Here is a 20,880-nt window from a genome sequence, read left to right on the forward strand (position 1 = left end):
CACTTGATACATATAATGCAGAAATGTATGGTCTATATGGATAATTGTATAACCTGGGCACTTTAAACCTAACCCTTAATTAGTAATTTCTTTATTACTTGTGAGTTCCTATTGTGATTGGAAAACAAGTGGAAGATTATTCTAGACTTTAAAGATAATGTGTCTCTCTTTCTCGATAGTTTTGTCCACAAAACATATTATGTTATACTATTGCATATAAATAGTTATTGAGAACTATTAAATGAGTATGCGTTAAAAAATATAAGTGACTTCGTTGCAATTTCCAAACTTATTGACTCAGGAATCCTCTTCAAAGCAGCTAAATTGCTTGTTAGAATATTGGAATATCCCTCTCAAGGATTTTCACAAAAATAAATAAATTACTAAGTGTGTGCCATACGAGCAAATTATAAGTTGTTTAATTGAAAACAATAGTTAAAATGTATCAAAATTATATTGCGATTATTTGATTCATTCGGTTTTATTTAGGACTTGCAAATGCTATTTCGTTATTTTAGATTCTTGTCAGGCGAGTAAAGACTTCAAAATCATTCCTATTATTAGCTAAATAACTATTATTGGTTTGTCCTAATAACTATTCTTTGCTATATAAAACTGGGGATGCTTTAGAAAACTTTATTTCCCTTGTATTAATAAAATATACCTACATATGTATTTATATATATATATCTAGAGAGAAGAGTCAAAATCACAAGGCAAAAGGCTATTAATTATATGATTTATTAATACAATTAGCTATATAAATTTGAATATCCTCCTAAATTGTATCCCCTGTGACGTCATCAATTGTAAACAAAAGCAAAGAGATTTCTTATCGACACACCTTATAAATTATAAGTTATAATAGCTAGGGTGCTAGCTAGAAAGAGAAGCAGAAATAGCGCTAGACCGGCAGGAATGGCAAACTCGGCTGAGTTAGAGTCTAGTCTTGAGCTGAGCTACTATTACCGCTTGAATTTATTCTCTTTAATTCTCCTCGTTGACTACTGATCCCGGCACGGGATTTTAGTAAACGTAGTGAATCAGTTATCGGGATGACGACTTTCATTTGTTCCATAAGTAATGAGAGCCCTGAGGTGCCCGTCATCAGCCCCAAGTCTGGACTGGTCTACGACAAGCGGCTGATTGAGAAGGTGTTGGAAAGCAATGGTGGAGTGGATCCCGTGTCCAAGGATCCTCTGAGTGTGGAGGAGCTGATTGCCATTAAAGCGAGTCCGCTTGTGAAGCCCAAGCCTCCCTCGGGCACGTCCATTCCCGCAATTTTGAAGTCTCTGCAGGACGAGTGGGACGCCGTGATGCTGCACTCCTTCACCCTCCGGCAGCAGCTTCAAACGGCGCGCCAAGAGCTGAGTCATGCCCTCTATCAGCACGATGCGGCTTGTCGGGTCATCGCTCGCCTCACGAAGGAAGTCACTGCGGCTAGAGAAGCTTTGGCCACACTGAAGCCTCAAGCTGCAATCCCCTCCGCTCCTGCTACACCTGCCACACCCTCTGCCCCTGAGCCTTCCATTGTGTCGGAAGCATTGGAACCTGTGGGAATGAACAAGGTAAGTTCCTTCCTTCTTCTTTTCCCATTGAGACTCATTCCTTCTGTCTTGATTCCCCTTAGGACATCATTGACAAACTACAAGATAAAGCCACGATCCTCACTCAAGAACGTAAGAAGAGAGGGAAAATGGTTCCAGAAGATTTGGTGTCTGGTGAAGATATACGAGGTAGCTTCCGTACCCTTGCATCCCATCCTGGTCTACACAGTGCCTCTGCTCCTGGTATTTTGTCTCTGGATGTCAATGCTAATGATACAAGTAAAATCCTTACTGGAGGTGCAGATAGAAGTGCCACTGTTTTTAACAAAGACACGGAGCAAATTGTTGCCAATCTCAAAGGACACTCTAAAAAGATATCAAGAGTCATATATCATCCATCTTCAGACGACACTGTCATTACCGCTTCTCATGATACAACTGTTCGTGTCTGGCATGTGCCTTCTTCTCAAACCCTTAAAATTTTACGAATTCACGATGGACCCGTCACTGGATTATCTCTTCACGCTACGGGTGACTATATCTTGTCCACATCCACGGATCGCTATTGGGCATTCACTGACTTGCGAAGCGGTCGACTTATAACTAAAGTCACAGCTGATTCATCGGCCGGAGGAGCTTCTTCCTCTGTTGCACTGACTTGTGCACAATTCCATCCTGATGGTCTCATTTTTGGCACTGGCACATCAGATTCAGAAATTAAGATTTGGGATCTGAAAGAAGTGAGTCATCATAAGAATTATAATTGTTTTACTGACGAGTTTTTCAGGTTTTAATTTAATTATTAATTAATTGATTTTTAACTCTAATAGCAACAAAACGTAGCTAACTTCCCTGGACATAATGGTTCAATCACTGCGCTTTCGTTTTCTGAAAATGGTTACTATTTGGCTACTGCTGCAGATGATGCTTGTGTAAAATTGTGGGATTTGCGTAAATTGAAGAACTTCAAAACAATTGCATTGGAAGATGGTTACGAAGTACGAGATCTATGTTTTGATCAAAGTGGTACCTATTTGGCAGTTGCTGGTACTGATGTTCGTATTTACCAATGCAAGCAATGGCAAGAACTTAGAGTATTTAACGATCATACAGCCATGGCTACAGGAGTCAGGTTTGGAAAGCACGCAAATTATGTTGCATCTACTTCTATGGATAGAACTCTTAAATTATATGGTCTCTAATTTAATTATTCTTTGTAATTCTTAATGATTTTTTTAAATTGTATGCACTCTTGAATTACGTAGTTAAGGAATAAAGTGAAATATAATCAAGGGTTGAACATCATCCTGAGTTTTGGCTTCTTTTGAAAATATTTACTGTGACAGCAAGGTTATAATTAGGCATGCGACTAATCAAATAATTATTTGAATAATTCTTATTGTCTTTCCTCAAGACCTACATAATAATTTATTTCTTTGTTCACACAGATATTCAAATCAGTTATATCTTGTATAGTCCTTCATGCAAAGAACAGACTCACCTTCAAGCATTCATATTCCCTATAACCATTTTCCATTTCCATGTAACAATTTTGGAAATAAATCAATTAAATTATTTCTTATATCATGAAATAGTTATGATGAAAAGTATGTCATCATTAATAAGTGTTACCTTTTTTTTTTAAATCTTGGTTTATATATATAGAATAGTAAAATTATCGATTCATCTAACCAATTAAATATTTCATTGGTCTAACATGTTGATTTTGTTTCCCTTTTTTAAAGTATAATTGAGCTCAAACACATTAAACCATTACATATTTGAAGCCATCTTTAGTTATTATTATTTTTTAGAAATTGAGTCATATATTTATCTAGATACATGCAAGAAGTTCCTTAGTTTTATCAATGGTCACATTTTAAAATGTGTGACCTGTCAACAAAAAAGCAACTCCATGATTTTTATCAAAATTGAATATGGATCACATATATACTATTCGACGAATTATCGTTAATTTCTATTTATTTATTTTATTTGAAAGACTATATCAGGGTCAATCTAAGTCTTTCAAATCTAATAAAAGTTATACACAATAGCTGAAATATTCCTTTATATTCTTTAGTATCTTAACTCATCCAATAAATTAGTCTATGAAATATTGAGCTGATGTATATATGAAGTAAAAAATAAATTGGAATTTTCATCTCGTTTTATTTTTGTTCTAAGTTTGTTTTTATGTTGACGCACCACATAGGTCCTTGATTAATACAGGGAGCATTATATACACAAGATATGTATTTATGTATGTAAGACTTCCTTATTATTATAATTTATAATAATAAATAAATGATTTATTAAGATATATAAAATTTGTAAAAAAATAACGGAATGTGGTGAAATACTATAAGATGACCTCACAGTTTAAATGTGATAAAAACGAAAATTTATTGGACTACAGAAGAAGAATCCTATTCAGAAATTGTTATCGCATGATTTATAAATATCTGGAGTGGCACCAGTACAACTGCGCAACCTCATCCATGGGTAAAATAACATTTCATGAAAAAAAAGTGGGAGATTCTTAGTCAGTATGGACAATTTGTTTTCTTTGTCAATGCATCATTGAACTCTCCTTTAATCTTAAGTCACGTGGCATAAACTGTATCTCCACCGAGCCATCAAAATTGAAAATCAAAAATAAAAACATTTTTCAATTAAAATAGATACTTTATATTTAAATTGATTGTTTCTACCTATGCTTCACATATAATCTTCAATAAAGATTTTTTCATAGTTATATGGCATAAAATTCGCAAAATAATGAGTTTAGTAGCAAATTTTATTTTTATCCGATGAATTTGATGATAGATTTTTATAGTACGTGATGTTACAATGAAGGGATTTTATAACTCCTTAAATACTGTGCAATAGAGTCAAGAATATAAAAAGGAAATACTTAAATAGCTTAATTATGTCTGATTTTCAATATATGTAACAAATGTATACGTTTTGTTTAAAATCTGACTTAACGAATGTCATATATTTCATATTTGACAACGACGAGGTTGCACAGTTAGAACTTGTCCCACTCCAGATATTTATTGCTAGAACTCGTAGTATTAATGTTGAGCAGTAAGTAAACATACACCGTATACTGTGTACAGTACACATGATTGCATACACAACACGTACAAATGACGGATCAATGAGTTGTTGCTGCACGTGGAAATATCAAATATTACAAATATTGATATAATTTATCAAGATGAAGGAGCAATATCGAGAGACGGATGTGATCCGTAAAATTTCTCACGTTTGCTTTGGGATGCAAAGTTCCGAAGAAATGGAACAATGCGCCACGATTCATACAGTTGCCAAAAACTTGTATAATCAAGTGAGTATTTATATTTATTAATATCAAATTGATATTAATTGATAGTATTGATGTGACTACATAGGATTCATCCCGAACCCCAGTGTCGTACGGAGTTTTGGACTATCGTATGGGCACTTCTCAGCAAGATAAAAATTGTACAACATGCGGGAAAGGCCTTCCAGATTGCATCGGACATTTTGGATATATCGACCTCGAATTACCTGTATACCATGTTGGATTTTTCCGATCTATTATACAAGTTCTACAGTCCATCTGCAAGTCATGTTGCCGAATTCTTCTCAAACCAAAATCCGCGAACTCCTTCCTTAAAAAAATCCGGTCCAAGGATTTAGGCTACTTAACAAAAAAGAAATTGCGTAAAAAAATCCTCGATGAATGTAAAAAAATGACACATTGCCCATTCTGTCATGCCCTCAATGGAGTTGTCAAAAAAGCTGGGCTTCTAAAGATCTCTCACGAAAAATATCGATACATGAAAAAGACGAATCAAATTATCCTTGATACAATCGAGGAATATGACTTTGCGTCTAAAGACAATAAAGAAATTGAGTCTCTAGTTTCGAATCATCATGCTCTTGTACATTATTTAAACCCGCTTGAAGTCCTTCATATGTTTGAGCGCATTCGGGATGAGGACATTTCTCTTCTTCTCATGAATTCTGAATCTGCTCATCCAAAAGATATGATTCTAACACGTATACCCGTGCCTCCACTATGTATTCGCCCTTCTGTGATATCCGATCTAAAATCTGGAACAAATGAGGATGATGTGACCATGAAGCTAACTGAAATCGTTTTTTTAAATGACGTTATCATGAAACATCGTCTTTCAGGTGCTACTGCTAAAATGATACAGGATGATTGGGACTTTTTACAATTACAATCAGCTCTTCATTTCAACAGTCAGTTATCGGGAATTCCAGCGGATAAGGCACCCAAAAAAACTACTCGTGGTTTTGTTCAGAGGCTTAAAGGAAAACAAGGCCGATTCCGTGGGAATTTATCAGGTAAAAGAGTAGATTTTTCTAGCCGAACTGTAATATCTCCAGATCCTAATCTACGCATTGAACAAGTTGGCGTTCCTATTCATATTGCAAAAATTTTAACGTATCCCGAAAGGGTTCATCGAGCAAATTTAGGTCTTATGAGAAAATTAATTAAAAATGGACCAGATATTCATCCAGGTGCTAATTTCGTCGAACTGAAATCAAAGGATGGAACCACTATTCGTAAATATCTCAAGTACGGAAAACGTGAAAGGATTGCACAGGATTTGAAAATTGGGGATTTAGTTGAGCGTCATATGATGGATGATGACATCGTACTCTTTAATCGACAACCTTCTCTTCATAGAATTAGTATTATGTGCCATCGAGCGAAAATACTTGAACATCGAACTTTTAGATTCAATGAATGTGTTTGTACACCCTATAACGCGGATTTTGATGGTGATGAAATGAACTTACATTTACCCCAAACTGAAGAAGCACGTGCTGAAGCACTTGTTCTTATGGGCAATAAATCTAATCTTGTAACTCCCAGGAATGGAGAACTATTAATTGCAGCCACTCAAGATTTTATTACCGGAGCATACTTGCTTACTTCAAAAGAAACATTCTTAGATCGTGGAAAAGTTTGTCAGATAATATCACAAATTCTTGCTTCATCTCCGGACGACGATATCAAAATTGATATTCCTCCCCCTGCAATTATGAAACCAGTCCAGTTATGGACAGGGAAACAAATATTTAGCTTACTTTTACGACCAAATAAACGAGTGCGCACAAAGGCTAATCTTTCGGCTAAAGGAAAAACTTATACAAAGGATGAAGAATTTTGTGTGAATGACTCTTGGGTTTTAATTAGAAATTCAGAGTTACTCGCTGGAGCAATGGACAAATCTACTGTCGGATCTGGTACAAAAAGCAGTATATTTTATATATTACTTAGAGATTGGGGCCAAGATATTGCTTGCACTGCAATGTGGAGACTTTCTCGAATTGCATCTTGGTTTTTAATGAATAGAGGATTTTCCATCGGAATAGGAGATGTTACTCCTAGTAAGAGCTTGCTTGATAGTAAAAAAGATCTCGTTGAAAAAGGTTACAACCGTTGCGATGAGTACATTAGCCAATTAAATGCTGGAACGTTACAATCTACTGCAGGGAATTCTGAGGAAGAAACACTTGAATCACTCATCTTAAAGGAGTTATCAGCCATTCGAGATAAAGCTGGAAAAGCTTCTTTAACTGCTCTCCATAAATCAAATGCACCACTTACAATGGCTCTATGTGGCTCAAAAGGTTCTTTTATCAATATATCACAAATGATAGCATGTGTTGGCCAACAAGCCATAAGTGGAAAAAGAATTCCTGATGGTTTCGAGGATAGGTCTCTACCTCATTTTGGTAGGAAATCAAAAATTCCTGCTGCCAAAGGGTTTGTCGAAAATAGTTTTTACTCCGGTCTTACCCCAACTGAATTTTTTTTCCATACCATGGGTGGGCGTGAAGGTTTAGTTGATACTGCTGTTAAAACTGCTGAAACAGGGTATATGCAAAGAAGACTTGTAAAATCACTTGAGGATCTCGTTCAACATTACGATAATACGGTTAGAAATTCAAGTAATGAAGTAATTCAATTCGTATACGGAGGTGATGGGCTTGATCCCATGATGATGGAAGGTAAAGATAGACCAGTGGATTTTCAGAGGGTTTTAGATCATATTAAGGCCATTTCTCCATACTCTACTGAAGATCCTATGGATGCTGAGACTTTAATGTCTGCTACTGATGAGTTAATCAACGATCTTATAGGCCCAAGTCAAGAATTCAAAGAAGAGCTGAGAAACTTCTTAATAGAATATTCTAAAAAAGTAGCTAAAGTATGGAAACTATTCAATTTGAATGCAGGGAAATTTAGACCAGTAGAGAAGCATATTGAGCGACTTACACTATCTCAGTTGGTTGAATTTGTTGAAAAATGCAAGGAAAAATATATGAAAGCTGCAATTGAGCCCGGAACTGCTGTAGGAGCGCTTTGTGCACAGTCCATTGGTGAACCTGGCACTCAGATGACTTTGAAAACGTTTCATTTCGCCGGTGTTGCCTCAATGAACATTACACTTGGTGTACCACGTATTAAGGAAATTATTAATGCTTCGAAGAAAATTAGTACTCCCATTATCAAGGTTTTTCTCGAGGACGATACAGACCCAGAATTTGCAAGAATTGTTAAAGGTCGCATTGAAAAAACCACTCTGGGAGAAGTTACCGAATATCTGGAGGAAGTATTTTTACCGGATGATTGTTTGTTGCTTATTAAGTTAGATATAGAACGAATAAAACTACTTAAATTGGAAATTTCTGTAGAAACCATTCGATATTCCCTGTGTACATCAAAGTTAAAAATAAAGCCAAGGGATTGTCAAATCATTGGAGACTCTGTCATAACTGTCAAGCCTGGAGTAAGTAGTAAAACTACGATGTACTATCAATTAATGTTCCTCAAAGAAGCTATTCCAAGTGTTGTCATTATTGGACTGCCTACAGTCGAAAGGGCTATTATTCACATGGATGACTCTTCGAAGGAAAAAAAATATCTACTATTTGTTGAAGGAGACAACTTGAGAGAAGTTTTGGCAACCAAAGGAGTCAAAAGCTCTCTTACAACATCCAATAACACATGTGAGGTTGCCTTAACGCTTGGAATTGAAGCTGCTCGTTCTACTATAATGAACGAAATTCAGTATACCATGCAAAGTCATGGAATGTCAATCGATCGACGTCACATTACATTACTAGCTGATTTGATGACGTGTCGCGGTGAGGTCTTGGGCATTACTCGTCATGGACTTGCCAAAATGAAGGAATCAGTTCTCATGTTAGCGTCTTTTGAGAAGACTTCTGATCATCTCTTCGATGCTGCCTATCATGGCCAAAAAGACGCTATAAGAGGTGTTAGTGAGTGCATTATCATGGGGATCCCCATGCCAGTCGGTACTGGATTAATGAAATTACTATATAAACCTGACAAATTTGAATCCCCCTTGCAAAGAGAAGTTTTGTTTGACTCAACTGAATTTCACATTCCTGGCTACGAAACATAATATTTCTTAAGTGCCTTGATTACTACAAAGCTATGGTTTCTAATAATTATTTCAAAAAAATATATTATATCATATTTATTCAATAATAATGTTATTATGACAATAGAAAATACGAGATGCCAAAAATAACTTTATTTAAACCATACAATGAATTTAACTTATTTCTTTTCCCAGTCCATTTTGTAACTTCTCTTCTGAAGCTTCTTCTTTCTCAATTTCATTCCAATGGGTTTACGTGTTTTCTTGCTCGCAACACGAGTTTCAACAATGTTACGTTTCTGCATGCTATTATATCTTTCTTCCAACAAATTACCCTCGGGTCGGAGTGATCTCAAATTTCCAGTTAATTCATCTGTCAACTTAACGGGCTCCTCCATTTTCTCGAACCTATGACGACTCAATCGCAAAGGTTGATATTTACGTTTATGTTCTTTATCTTCTAGACGCTTCTTCGACTTTTCTTCAATATCTTGATCCAATTTGTCAAGTTCCTTCTTGAAGGTTTTGATCCTGAAGACTCCTCTTTCCTTGTCCATTTTCGCATTTTGAATTAATCGACGCTTCTCAGCCGCCTTAAATGCTTTTTGCTTTCTTTTCTGTTTTTTAGTCTTGGGTTTAGACGTTGATGACGATAAAATAGAGGTTTTAGCATCTTCAACATTACTATTCTCCACCTCTTCTTCTTCTTCCTCAGATTCTTTATCCAGATCTGAATCTAAGCCGGCGAGTCCTTGAGCCAATTCTTTAAATTCTTCTTCTTTTGTTTGACGCCGTGATGGATACATCTCCGTGGTGTGCTTCTCTATTCTCCGAACAGCCTTTTCTCTCTGAATTTCTGTGAGAGCTGTGTGCCATAAGAGATTCCTATGATCATTTAAACTGGGATTATAGGAGCTTCCACCCTCGGGTAATTCAACCGCAGGCAATTCAGACGTTTTTTCATTTATCGTTTTGGGATGCTTCACATTTGTGTTGCCCAAAGCTTGCTTTTTACTATCCGGTCCAATCCATTCATTCTCAAGGATCTCGGAAGACTTACTTTTACCCCAAAGATCAAAGTCGAAGTTAGTTCGTCTCAGTGTCTCTTTGGACCGGGAATTTTTCTTTTTCTCATGAAGCTCTCGATGTACTTTTCCAACTCTGTCCTTGAGCTTATTTTTGTTGCGAAGATGTTTGATGAGAGGATTCTCTCTTTCGACCAAGGATCGGACGCGATTACGCTTGCGGACGGGATCTGGGATCTTGGAGTGATTTTCAAGGGATGAGAAACATTTAAGAGGTTTGTTTTTCTCCTTTGGCTCAACCTTGGGAATGGCATGATCAATGACAAAGAGCTCAGAGTCATCTCGCTCATTGAAGGATCCACCAAGACGCTCTTCCAGCCGTTGATCCTCTAAAAACTCTTCTACTGCTCCAATGTCAGAGTTGAGACGCCAGGACTTTTTGTTCTTTTTTGAAGTAGACTTCTTGGGCTTGGGTGCCTCCATGTTAATGCTATTCAGGCCTTCAAGACGAATAAAATACAAAATGAATATTCAATCAGAATCAATCCGCACGTGTTCCCAGTTCCACACTTCAATACCTTAAAAACAATATAGCTATACAATTTTATAGATAAATGTTATTGTTAGATTGGCGCCTTCCAATGACGTCATACTTTTGGCTACTCAAATATACAAGGCTAGGACTAAATAAAGGGGGGGACTAATCACATATTTTCAATCACTTAAACCTCTCTACAGTTGGAGCCCAAAAGATGGAATAGTAGTAGTAGGTACATTACTTAAGTTCCTATTGCAGGAACATTACTTGCATGACTTCTGTCCTGTTCAATGTTCCCCTTTCTATAATATATATTCGATCATAAGAATAACACAATAAATTATTAAGTAGCATGAAATTCTCAGGCACAATGAATCAATATTCAATATCATATTATGCATTCCAGTAGAACACAATAATTCCAGAAACAATGTGATGTTATGTTTTTAGAATAATATTTATTCTTAATATATTATTGATTTCTTCGCTATATGGTTATATTTATTTTAAAATGTATTTGCTGAATTATTTTCTTAAATAAAAAAACAGCTTTTAATCTATATTTTCAAAATTTAGCGACAAATACAATGCCTTCAGTGGTATACTAGGTATGCGCCTATGAAAGGAGACTTTTGGCAATTGGTCCCTAGTTTTCACGAGTTAGACATTATAAACCAGTCCAAAAATCTAAATGCTTATTTCAACATGTGTCAACAATATTGAATTCATTGTTTGTATAGTTAAATTCAACAACTCACTTTTTTCACTCGTAAAAATGTTTAATTTTGTGCTTACAAACTACGATGTGAGGACATCATTGATTTTCTGTTACCAATTGAAGAAAACTGCTTCTCGAGCCCATCAAATGCCTGTAGAAGCTTACGGTGGACATGTTCTAAGCAGAGCACAGTGCTTCAGGGGGTTTGAAAAATTCCAAAGTGTTGAGTTTGACGTGAGAAATGACGCTTCGGAAAGAAGGTATGTTCTGAGACCAGTGCGGTGTCTATGGTATGACCTTCTACAACCTGATCAAACCGTTAATGGTGATTGCTACCAACAACAATTGACCGATTTGAACCAGGATATACGCCAAAAATGCCCAAAATATGAAGCCAGGCAACACAAGGTAATTTTCATTGATGACAACTTACATCCGCATCGCTCTATAGCCATCCGACAGCTTGTTGAATCGTACAACTGGGAACCTCTTGCTCATGTTACTTACTCACCAGATCTGGCGCCGACATCGCTTCCATCGATGAGCCTCGCACTCAATGATTTACGCTTCAATTCACAAGCTGAAGCCAAAAATGGATCGATGGCTGGCTTGCAGCCAAAGACGAACGATTTTTTTTTTTGGAAAGGCATCCATAAATTGCCTGAAAGATGGAAAAAATGTGTGGCTAGTGAAGGCGCATACTTTGAAAATTAAATTTGTAACCATTTTCTTTTTTTCAATAAACGTTCAAAATTAAAAAAAAAGTCTCATTTCATAGGCGCATACCTGGTACATAGATTCTGGATTGAGGTCACTATAATTATTGGCGGTTTACAGGGTGTCCATGATAAATTGGAACCATCTTAAAATTCAACCTGCTTGATAAAAATGGAATTTGGAGTGTATTTGTTAATATGAAAAAGTTAGACATGATATTAAACAATAAATTTATTCAACATGTCCTCCCTCAGCAGCCACCATCGTCTCCATCCTGCTCCTAAAGAATTTGCATGCCCTGATGACTTCCGCGGAATCGACAGCATTCCACTCCCTCGTAATGGAGCCCTTCAGGGCCGCGATGCTCTTGTGGCTGACCTTGCACACCTCCCTCTCCAATTTCCCCTACCAGTAGTAATCACACGGATTGATGTCGGTTGAGTTGGAGGGCCAGGTGTTGCGATCCCAGAAAGTGATGTCGTGGGAGTTGAAGAGGTTAGTGGTCCTCATGGCTATGTGTGCGGGCGCTGAGTCTTGTTGGAATATGAACTCCCTCCCAGCGGCCGTATCCTTCATCCAGGGGATGACGAACTCCTCCATGATTTCGTAGTACCTTATCGCGTCAACCCTTTCCTTGGGATTGAAGAAGAAAGGAGGCATTACCTCACCGGTGCTGCAGATGACACCCAGGGTCATCACGGAGGCCGGAAACTTTGTAGTGAAGACCGCAGGGACCTCTTCTGTCTCCTTGGCAAGCCACCTGTCATTCTGGACGTTCTAGCTTCTGTTGACAGTCCAGTTCTTCTCGTCGGAGAAGAAGATGATTCTTCCTCCATGGCTCTTCAGGTCATTGAGGAGACGCTTACCGTTGGTGAGCCTGGCGGCCTTCATGGATGCCGTGAGGATGTGTTGTTTGGCCATTCGGTATGACCTGTACCCGAGTACCTCATTCACAGCCTTGGAGACCAGCTGCTAGCTCACTCCACGGTTCTTGGCCAACTTGGACAAGGAAGTCCCCGGCGAAGCCTTGATGGACTTCCACTTTTCATGTTGTGGGCCTTGCGGCAGACCTTCCCCTCAACCTCCCAGCCATTGAAGACCCGGTACACCGTGGTCTTGCGGTAATTAAAAAGCTTGAGGTTAGCAGAGGGCTTGTGTCCCACGCGAGCCAATTCGAGGATGGCGTCTCTCCTTGCTTGTTCCATGATGACTATTTTTTGCTGTCAAAACAATTGTGGTGGAAGTTATAGTGTATTGTTCGCGCAACCTTTTATATTAGTATGATTTAACTCCGAATATCCACATTATGGATCTGGATGAAGTTTAAAGTAGTTCCAACTTATCGTGGACACCCTGTATATCTATTTTCCTTCCTTGTTTTTGAACTATGTATAATTAGTGTTTGCCAAGCTAGCTGATTTTGACTTGTTTTGCTAGAAAAAATATCATATAGCTGATAATCGGAAATCTTAGATGATCCTTGCAAATGTTTAGCCATTTTTTTTAAATGTCAGAAATATAAATTAGAAAATATAGGTTCAATTTTTGAGGTTGTAAATTGATAACATTCCGTAGGAATAAAAAAACCTACGGACTCTCCTGCACTTTCAAAAATAGAAGTTCAGGGGTACTTCTTTCTTTTGTATCCAGCCTCGTGGATTTTCTAATATTGGTAAGCAATAATCAAAACTGATTAGAATATCTAATTTATACGAAGGTGCATGCAAGCAAGTTATCTCATAAAATATGAAGTTCAAAATTCATCATTATGAAATTCTTGAATAATGATTGAGTTTCTATTCGAAAAGAAAGAAATAGCAAATACAAGGCAAAGTTTTTAAGTGATATTAATTTACACCAGTATGTCAAAAAATTTCTTTAAAATTTTTTGCCCTGAACACTAAGATAACAGAGAAGTCGTTTTCGACATTAAATCATAGCTTTATAATTAATATCCCTGCGTAAATTACTTTAAATCCGTCTGAAATTTTTAGTAGCTTAATATTTAAGCTTTATTAACAAGTTTCTGAAGTTGTTTTTTTTATTTATCCAATTATTTGTTGAGCTTAAAATTATTATACACCCTAGGATGACTGAAAAATTGTTTTCGACTGTTTCTACTTAATTAGTTTTAAAACTGTGAAAAAAAGTCATTTATTATTATTCATAGGCCGAAAATAGTATATGTAAGTTTGAATTCTGAAATTAATGTGATAATTTATGGTCTCTGAGGTTTCCAGGGGTTAATTAAGGTTAGACAATTTCTTAACATGCCTACCTCTAGTGTTGAATCTCTTGGAAAAAAGAAAAACTACTTTAGTAATTTTTTGAAGGGACCGATTCCAAAGCAATTTTGTACGACACCAAGGTAAAAAAATAAATATGTTTGTCTATTATCCACCATGCACAATGATCCACAAATAGATGTACATTCTGCCAAGAAAAACCAAGAGGAACCAAAAATATTTTACTACATTATAAAAAATTTCGAAACGTTATTCATTATGTTTTCCTTGGTCCTAGTAGCATAGCACTGGTAATACAGAATCTCAGACAAATCACTTCAGAGCACCAAAAAATTGCTAGATTACATATTATTTACAAGTATTCCAATTACACCTGGTTGATTTACAAGTTTTTTCGAATTTCGTTTACGGCTTCTGTAAAAAAATGTCATGTGGTATGAAATTGACCTATGCAAAATTTCATTTTTCTACGACATCATCTTCAGGTGGGACATCTTGTTCAAAGTTTAAAAGGAGACAAAAGTTCTTTATTTCGTCAACAAGGATTAGAGTACAGCATTTATCGTTATTTTGCATTAATTAATTTTGTTAGATATTATTATCAACAATAAAAAATATTAACAAAGTTTTTTTTTCTAAAGCTAATGTAAAAAAAAAAAACAAAAAAACGATGCGCTCTACACACAGATCATCAAATTTTCCTTACTTTTTTTCCCTTTTTTTTTGTTCCATAGGACAATTAAAAAACAAACTTTTTATACTCTTCTAATCCCCACTAATTTGACCACCTTTTCTTAAATTATATTAAAATTTTAATAAAATATTTAGCAATAAAAATTAAAAATGAATGTACATATATGCCACTCTTACCTCTCCCAGAATACCAATTTCCTGCAGGACCATTCTATAGTCCAGTAATTTGTAATTGGTGTGCTGTGAGATATTTCATAGTAAGTAATCAATGTACACATAAAATCAGATTAATAATTTTTTAATATATATTAATTTTATTTTAGGGACCCCCAAAGATAATAATAATTATATCCATAATGGAGAAAACAAAAATGTAGTAATATTTGGGAAAAAAATAGTTACATAACGACCCCTTAGAAACAACTCGGTTCATCGTTCAAGAGTAAATGGAAAGCGTGAACACCGTTCATTTTTCCGTTCAATCTCCAAGTCTAATATTTAATAATTGTAAAATATTTGACAACATATGATATAGAAAAAGAAAATACTCTAGCTAAATGAAAATAAAAAAAAATACTTTAAGTTTTGATTGATTAAAAAACACTGGTTAAAAGTCAAAAACGACTTTGCTTTCATTCTAGCGTGTAATTTTTTCAGTCTTCCTAGTGTTAATCATGTAATATTTGCATAATTATATGTTAAAATATACATTTTATTGATAATGCTAAGGTAAAAGCATTAAATAAAAAGTATATATAATGTTTCTTAGGTCAGTCAAAGGGATTCTCATGACTATCGTTCCAAGTTTTAATAAGTTTCAACTTTTCAAGACATACAGTAATAAACAAAAAATAAATTATAAGCGTAATTACTATAATTTATAAGTTATAGTAATTATACTCATAGTCGATGTGAAAAAGGAAACACAACTTCCTGAATATTAGAGCATATAATATCTAATACACACACTGAGTTAGCTAACCATCTGTATTTTTCTTTCTGCCAACTATTAATAAATATTAAGAGAATATCTATTAATTGTCAATTGTATACATTGAATTGATTATCTTTTTAATGTTGGTGTATAGAATAAAACAAATTCTGAGAAAAGGTTCTCGATTTATATTAATTAATATAAAATCCAACTCCTATGTTATACCCTTTATTATTTCATAATGCGTAGAGTCAGCTGCTTTAAATGATACAATTAAGGATAGTTTATATAACTCCTTGACATGTAGCAAGTCTAGTAAGAACTAGAGTTGACATGTTTTGAATGAAAAAACTACTTTCAAAAATTAGAAAAGGAAAAACGATTGTTGTGTGTCGTCCTTTTCTTCTTCGTTTTTGTTCATTATTAATTTCTTCTCCTCTGAAGTAAGGATTATTGCCTATCAAAGGCCAGAGGAAGACATTTGTTAGATTCCAGGGACTTGTTTAGTATTCGTGTCATTTCATACTCAGTTATTCGTAAGATTATCAATTCAATGTATCGAATAATTTATTACTATTTTCTAAGTAATTATCAACAGTTGGCAACAAAAAATTACAGAAAACTAGCTACCGCATGTTTTTTCCTTTCCCGTTTAACGAACGAGATTGAGGGTTTGAAAATAAACCTAGCCTTGTTAAATAATGAACAAAAAAGTAGAGAGAGCACACACAACAGTCGTTTTTCCGTTTCTAATTTCTAAACTAAGTTTTGTCCTGATAAAAATGCAGATTCTAGTAATAACATAGTGAGTCTTAGTCTAATTATCGTTTATTCGCAGACGTCCTTCTAGATCCTATACTTGGAGTATTCTATATAATTTCTTACTTAAATATTCATTAACATTTTAAAATACATATATATATAACACCTTTTGATATTTACTTGTTAATATCCATATACTTATTCTGCATCGTTCAACTATCTTAGCTCTCCATATTTCTGATATAATAATTTTTGTTTCAATGAATGCTTCCACTTAAACAATTTATTATGTAATATGTATTTGAATTATGCTGAAATACAAATGGAGTGCTGGGAAAGGGAGGTAGCAACTGCTCCTGAAAGCCCTGTTTAGGGCTGTAAACTAATATTGAACTATTTGTACATTCCCTTGATATTTCAAATGAACAAACTCCTGAGCAGGCATAGAAAGGCCAAACAAGAAAGACAACGGGCCAATCATACTATCAAAAATTATATGCCTTCTGAGATGTAACGGACATAGACAATGGAGAGGGAGTTCCTTTTTGTAGTTGCTCCCTCCTGTAAATATTTCGACTATTTTTAGTGGAGTAACAAGCAAAGTAGAACAATGCCGCATTACACCATAATGCAAAATACTAACTTTTTTACTGATAAACCAAAAGATCACGCATACAAACATTTTTTTTAAATATGACACATTAAGGCTTTATATAAGTCAAACAAAGATGTACAAGAATATATAACAGAATAATGAAAAAAATGCATTTCACATTATTTGGATGGTGAAATAGTATTTTCTTTGCAAAAAGGGAGAAAGTGTTTTATTTATCTTCTTCCTTGTTACTATCAAGTTATAACTTTCTTTATCAAATGATGCGCGCGCGAGCAATTATTTTGTTTTTGATACCCTTAGAAAATCCCTTGACAATTTTTTTTAATGAAATAAGTATTCGTTATATGATAATACACATATTTTTTAACAATATTATTTTTTTATATGATGCATAACAATTTTTTTTTACTTTTTATGGAAACCTTTGATCTCAAAATGGGATGAAGGGGGGGGGGCTAGGGGGTCTGGGCTGAGTCCACTCAAAATCTATTTGTCTACGTTCATTTCTATTGTCAAGACGCATCGTTTGCATGTGTTAAACCTTTACGATCTCCATTTTTATTTTTGTCGATACCCTTTACTGGTGATACATAGTAAGAAATCTTCTCCTTAGGATTCATTTTTCCCCCATTAATTATGTGCACATTTTGAAAAATGCATTCTTAAGAAGAAGGAGTGTTTTTTAATTCAATTCAAAGTTTCAATGACATATCTCATTAGTATGACATAATATCTACATACATACATATATATATTAAATAAAAGGTTAATTAATTGATTAAATATTTCTTTGTTCATATACCGAGTGGTCCATTTTAAATCTGAACATTTTGCATTTTAAACTTCAACAAGATATAATTTATAAATTAACAATAGAGTTTCAACAAAATTAATACCATATATAAATGGGTGTCTGAGCTCTTGTAATCATTAATATAACCGTCCATAGCGGCAATGATGTCTTCTAGGCGGTGGCAGAACGCCTGGCACCAACTACGGATGTAGTTCTCTGTCTTGGCGTCCCAGTGGTGGCTGACAGTGGTTTAGAGGGATTGGGTGTTTGGATGACAGATACTGTAGTGATAGACAAATTTCCATTCGCACACTCCAAGTAGTTGGGCATGTCCCTTTTACGCTGTCAGCAAGTCCGAAACATCGGAGAGGAAGAAGGACTCTGTCAAAAAGACCAAGACCAGAGTTTCACACCAGACTGTCCAGAAAGCTATCAAAAAGTGGTTGGAAAGAGATTTGTGAAGGTAGAGAGGTGACTTTTGACACCAGCAATGAAAAAAACCAATCCCCTCCGTTGCAAGACTCTTTTAAATGAGACTTTTGAGTTTTGTTTTTTTACACTTTGGCCTACAATAGAAGTGGGTGCCAGTCCTTCCGCCGCCGCCTAGATTCCATCATTGCCCAAAAGGGAGGTTACATTAATGATTAAGAGAGCTCAGACACATATCTCATTATGGTATTAATTTTGTTGAAATTCGATTATTAATTAATATATTATTTCTTGTTGAAGCTTAAACTTTAAAGTTAATGAACCACTCAGTATAATGTTTCTAAAAATGTGTTACAAAAAAAGTGATTAGCGATAAAATAGTATTGAAATCTCTTGCTTTATTAATTATGCCACGATATAATTTTGAGTAATAAATTACTTGTCATTTTCACATACTTGTATGTAACTAATTGACAAAAATTAAAAATACGGATAGTGCCTTATTTTTTTTAATAATGTATACTTGATACTTCACATTGGAGATGTTTCTAATTGTATAAGTATCTAAAAAAGAAAGAATAAGAAGTACCACGAAACCTCTTACATTCAAATTACATTAAGAGGTGAAAGAGGAATAAACAAAATTATTTATCATTTTTTGTGAAAATAATTCGTATTATAAACTCTAGTCAGAATTGTGATATATACATCAAATTAATTACTTCAAAGACAATAAGGATGATTTGATCAGATCTTTTTCACTGAACATTTGTATATATGAATCTGCGTTCAATCATAGTTCCATTGAATATCATATCTGTTTCAGTTTATGACATTCGTATATCCTTGATGTTCAGGAATCTCATGTCTTTAGAAGAGGTAATTGTGCCTCACTCGGTGGATCTATCTAGCATTTATAAGCACACAAAAATGTTCAATCCGGTTTTAAATATAATTGAATGTAGTAGAAATGGAAGTTCACTCCTCAGAAGTTAAATAATAATGACAACAGCTCAAGAAAAGAAAATTCACTCTTCAATTTCCCAATTCCAAAGAAACTGGCAAGCTAAGAAATACACTCGATTTTCAACACTAATAAATAATTATAAGTAATCTCATAACTTCAGTAGACTTATATTGGTAAATATGAACTTCGTTGGGCATATTTCATTGTTAAACCTCGAACAATAATGTTTTTACCTCTCTTAAAAGAAAGGTCATTTGTCAAATTCAGGCTCATCCAAAAAACAGCCTACCCTATGATAATAATCCTGCGGACGTCCCTGAAATTACTTGTCAACATATTTGAATGTCACTCTCGTAAGAATTTAGGATCTCCACATCTATATTCAATAAATAAATTACCAATCACACTAAATGCCTACAATGTGACATAAATGTATATAAAAACGATTATTTCCGTGTTAATTGACACTAATTAATAATTTAAGTGTCTGGAGCATATTTTTGTTGCAGGCTTTTTCTCATTAGTCTGATGTTTATTCAGAAATTAAAAATAACATAGCTAGATTCAAGAAAATTATATCTTCAACAAAAAAAAATAAAAATCGCTGGAGTATTTGCATCAATCATAGTTTAAAATTAATAGTAAAATTTTTTGACGTTGAATGCAATAAAAAGCTTCGTTTTATACCACTGAAATTTTAAAATACATGGGAAAAAAAAATTTCTGAAGTAAATAATAGCATTCACTAAAATTTAAAAATAACAAACATTTAAATAAAAATTATAGAATAAAAAAATTCAAAAATTGAATGGTTGGGATTAAAATTATGATTTATTTCAATAGGATTATAGACAATGTGCTTAAAACTATATAAAAATTTCACTTGTCTAATTATATTGCATTATTATTGATATTTTTAAATTGACCAGGATCTACTCTGTTTTAGAATTATCAAATTAGTGAAAGAATAAATTAAAAACATAAGATATATACACACACACTTTATCTAACATTTAGTTATAGTATGAAATAATTAATCGCATCTTCTAGAATATGATCGATCAAGGACATTTTATATAAGAAGTCCATGATAGGTTATACCAATTGTCAGGGGTGTATAAAATATATGCTAAAAATCGGGAACGGCTTTTTTTTTGGTTGGCAATCTGAATAGTATTTCTTATTTTCCAAAGCTGTAATCATTACTGTATAATTAATCAAGATAGTGGATTTGCTCACGAATGAATGAGGATCAGATAATTCATTACATCAACTACAAGTACCTGTGATGAGAGAGGAGGGGGAGAAGGAAATTAATAAGGGCATTGACAAGAATGACTCCGATTTCGATCCTCAATTCTACTCTGACTCCTACAAGGACTTTCGATTATAACTCCACTACATATATTCATGGTTACTCTCCAGCCTTTATCAACAAACACAAATATTC

The 20,880-nt window shown here is 34.6% G+C and overlaps 3 protein-coding genes and 2 long non-coding RNA genes across 5 annotated transcripts; 3 read left to right on the top strand and 2 right to left on the bottom strand.

Moving 5' to 3' along the window:
* Positions 1–911: 911 nt before the first annotated feature.
* Prp19 (pre-mRNA processing factor 19) lies at positions 912–2,852 on the top strand. Its single transcript, XM_040712251.2, has 3 exons — positions 912–1,568; positions 1,631–2,287; positions 2,378–2,852. The coding sequence occupies exons 1-3, from the start codon at positions 1,056–1,058 to the stop codon at positions 2,747–2,749; spliced, it is 1,542 nt and encodes a 513-aa protein (XP_040568185.1). The 5' UTR covers positions 912–1,055; the 3' UTR covers positions 2,750–2,852.
* A 1,780-nt stretch (positions 2,853–4,632) lies between these two features.
* Positions 4,633–9,139, top strand: Polr3A (RNA polymerase III subunit A). Its single transcript, XM_040712217.2, has 2 exons — positions 4,633–4,902; positions 4,967–9,139. The coding sequence occupies exons 1-2, from the start codon at positions 4,774–4,776 to the stop codon at positions 9,011–9,013; spliced, it is 4,176 nt and encodes a 1,391-aa protein (XP_040568151.1). The 5' UTR covers positions 4,633–4,773; the 3' UTR covers positions 9,014–9,139.
* Positions 9,074–10,500, bottom strand: LOC121117738 (ribosome biogenesis protein NOP53). Its single transcript, XM_040712218.2, has one exon. It carries the CDS (start codon positions 10,498–10,500, stop codon positions 9,172–9,174), a length of 1,329 nt encoding a protein of 442 aa, XP_040568152.1. The 3' UTR covers positions 9,074–9,171.
* A 493-nt stretch (positions 10,501–10,993) lies between these two features.
* Positions 10,994–13,202, bottom strand: LOC139905512 (uncharacterized). Its single transcript, XR_011780353.1, has 2 exons — positions 12,060–13,202; positions 10,994–11,934 (listed from the first exon to the last, which is right to left on the bottom strand). It is a non-coding gene; the product is annotated as an uncharacterized lncRNA (long non-coding RNA).
* A 21-nt stretch (positions 13,203–13,223) lies between these two features.
* Positions 13,224–15,474, top strand: LOC139905513 (uncharacterized). Its single transcript, XR_011780354.1, has 2 exons — positions 13,224–15,186; positions 15,253–15,474. It is a non-coding gene; the product is annotated as an uncharacterized lncRNA (long non-coding RNA).
* The last annotated feature ends 5,406 nt before the right edge of the window (positions 15,475–20,880 follow it).

This window comes from Lepeophtheirus salmonis, chromosome 5 (genome assembly GCF_016086655.4).
Source record: "Lepeophtheirus salmonis chromosome 5, UVic_Lsal_1.4, whole genome shotgun sequence".
NCBI lineage: Eukaryota > Metazoa > Arthropoda > Copepoda > Siphonostomatoida > Caligidae > Lepeophtheirus > Lepeophtheirus salmonis.